The following is a 2,587-nucleotide window of genomic DNA, read 5'->3' as shown; positions in this document are numbered from 1 at the left end:
ATATGTATATGGGGAGCGTGCATAAACTGTAAGGGGCAGCACAGGAGCCCCCTGTTTATTGGCGCGAAGTGTAAATGTCAAGTTTATGCCTCCAATGTAGCTTACAAGATGGTTAAATACACAAGAAAACGTACGTGAACTGTAGAGAGTAACACTGCATGAAGTGTCAATATATTTAAAAAAAATCCGATTCAGGCCACAAGATGGTAGACCCTCCAACGCGCACACTCCCTATAGTTGCAACCGCTATGTGTCGCTGTCGTGCACGGTCCCAATAGGTACAACATTAAAATAATAAAATGACGCATCAATCCTCGGTTATTACCTTTTTGTTTCATTTGTATCAAACCTGACGAACAGCCTCGGTAAATATTGGATTCAGTCTGACGACAAACTGATTGACATTGACAGTCTTAAACTTCTGAAAAAAGATTTCATATTTTTGCTGCTATTTCACGATAACATACACCTAATTTGTAATAAAAATGGAAGCACTTCCAATGGAGTCGAACCCCGATACCATGAACAAGTACTTACAAAAGTTAGGGGTGCCCGATAACTGGCGGATGGTGGACGTCATAGGGCTAGAAGACGAAGCCTTGGGATGGGTGCCGCGACCTGTTCTTGCTGTGGTCCTGCTGTTCCCGCTCTCAGAATCTTACGAAGTGCACCGCACCATAGAAGAATCCGAATTGCGAACCACGGACAAGGAGCCCCCTAAAAATGTCTTCCATCTTAAACAAGTCCTAAGTAACGTGTGCGGCACAATTGCGCTCGTACACAGTATCGCCAACAACGTCAATAAAATACAACTCGCTGATGGACTTTTGAAGAATTACATTGATGAAGCCAAAGACCTGAACTCCGCGGCCAAAGGAGAGCTGCTAGAGAGATCTGCTGCGATCCTCGAGGCTTACAAAGAATTAGTCCGCAGCTCTAGCCACGAAGCTGAGCAAACCGAAGAACCTGTGAATTACCACTTCGTCACCTTCATTCATAAGGACGGCCATCTGTACGAATTGGACGGGCGTAAGGACCGACCTATCGACCATGGACCCACCACTCCAGAAGGGCTCTTGGAGGATACCGCTAAGGTTTGCCGTGAATTTATCGAAAGAGAACCAGACAACATTGGCTTCAATGTTGTGGCTCTAGTGCCAGCTCAGTAATATCACTTATTTGTCAATTAAATACTTATTTTTCTTCCCTAATTCATTATTATAATTTCAACGTTGTTATTACATTTATTATGTGCTTAAAGTAATTTTATTCAGCCATCCAACTTTTTTCTTCTTTTTTGCGATGAAAGTATCATCGCCTAATGAAATAATCGTCGGCGGTGACGCGCGCTTGCCGGCGTCACGCGATTCTTCGATATGGCACTACGAAAAATGGCTTTCATTAATTCTCTTCATTAGCGAATACGCGCAACTTGGCCGCTTGCACCGGCAGTCGATTTAAGACTTCCATTCATAATTATTCTTCCCGTATTCAACAAATCGCCTCTCGATGTTCGAAACGCTATGTTCACGTCTCAATTAAGAAATCGGCGCACTCTCGCAACACGGCTCCCGCATTCCTCCTTAGAATTCTCTATCTTTGGTAACTAATTAAAAATTCGCCTCGCCTTCTTGGTCCGGTGTTTAATCGGGACGATATAACTTCATTTAAAAACGAGCAAACTTGTTGGAGATAAAGGCTGGCGAGAACGAGAAAACAACGAAGAGCAGCGCGCCACACGCGGCCGGGCCCGCGCCGCGCCTCCGCAGCCACAACCGGTGCGACAAAAAGTTAAACTACGGGGAACTTCAAACTTAAATGGAACGCGAGAGAATTCATCGCGTTAACTATGTCGATACTGGGAAGGACGCGACATCGGTAAGTCACGTCACCAAATAAATGACGCCAGGTCTGAAATAAATATATAAATATGTGTAAATAAAGAAAATAATACGACGGGGACCCGAAATGCTTTAAATATTCAAATGAAGCGAGCCGAGGTGAAATACGGAGGTGCGCTCGTTCGAGTTGAGCCCAATTAAATCGGTGCCACTGAGGTAGAAATTAAAAACAAAAGGAGGATGACGGGGGTCCGGCGCGCATTTTTCTCATGAGTATTATTAGCGCGATGTCAACCCACAAAAAACGGATTTAGAGGCTTGTCGCGGTGATCCCTATCGATAACAACCCGCGTTTTGTACTGTTTTGATAAGTGTGATGGTTGGGACGCGCGACGTTTTGTTGACGTTTACACTCCGCGTACAGCGGTGATCGATACGCGGCCGCTGCGAGGAATTCGATGGATTCCTTGAGTTGAGGCAGCTGCACCTTGAATGGGGATCGTGTTTATATGCAACTAAAATTCATGGGTTAAAACAAGAATTTAGAGAATATCGGAGTACAGCTTCACAATAATATATAGCAGCACTACATCTGCTGTTTCAGATTTGTGAAAACCACAATTCCTGAAAACAACATACAACTGGTTCCTAAACGCAATTTGCTAAAGATTACCCACGGATTTCCACAAACGCAGGACTTCTGACGCCTTCACTGTCTGGTAAGTTTAAAAATGATTTAAAAATCA

General features: G+C 44.1%; 1 protein-coding gene across 1 annotated transcript; it reads left to right on the top strand.

Annotated features, from left to right (window-relative positions):
* Positions 1–453: 453 nt before the first annotated feature.
* On the top strand, positions 454–1,212 carry LOC134742733 (ubiquitin carboxyl-terminal hydrolase isozyme L3-like). Its single transcript, XM_063675922.1, has one exon. The coding sequence runs from the start codon at positions 486–488 to the stop codon at positions 1,167–1,169; it is 684 nt and encodes a 227-aa protein (XP_063531992.1). The 5' UTR covers positions 454–485; the 3' UTR covers positions 1,170–1,212.
* The last annotated feature ends 1,375 nt before the right edge of the window (positions 1,213–2,587 follow it).

Source organism: Cydia strobilella, chromosome 7 (assembly GCF_947568885.1).
Source record: "Cydia strobilella chromosome 7, ilCydStro3.1, whole genome shotgun sequence".
NCBI classification, from domain to species: domain Eukaryota; kingdom Metazoa; phylum Arthropoda; class Insecta; order Lepidoptera; family Tortricidae; genus Cydia; species Cydia strobilella.
Note: the sequence above shows the minus strand (reverse complement) of the source record. Positions and strands in the feature narration are given on the sequence as shown.

Bases quoted from the DNA above. Each gene is read 5' to 3' on its own strand.
- LOC134742733 (XM_063675922.1), top strand. From the start codon at position 486: ATGGAAGCACTTCCAATGGAGTCGAACCCCGATACCATGAACAAGTAC.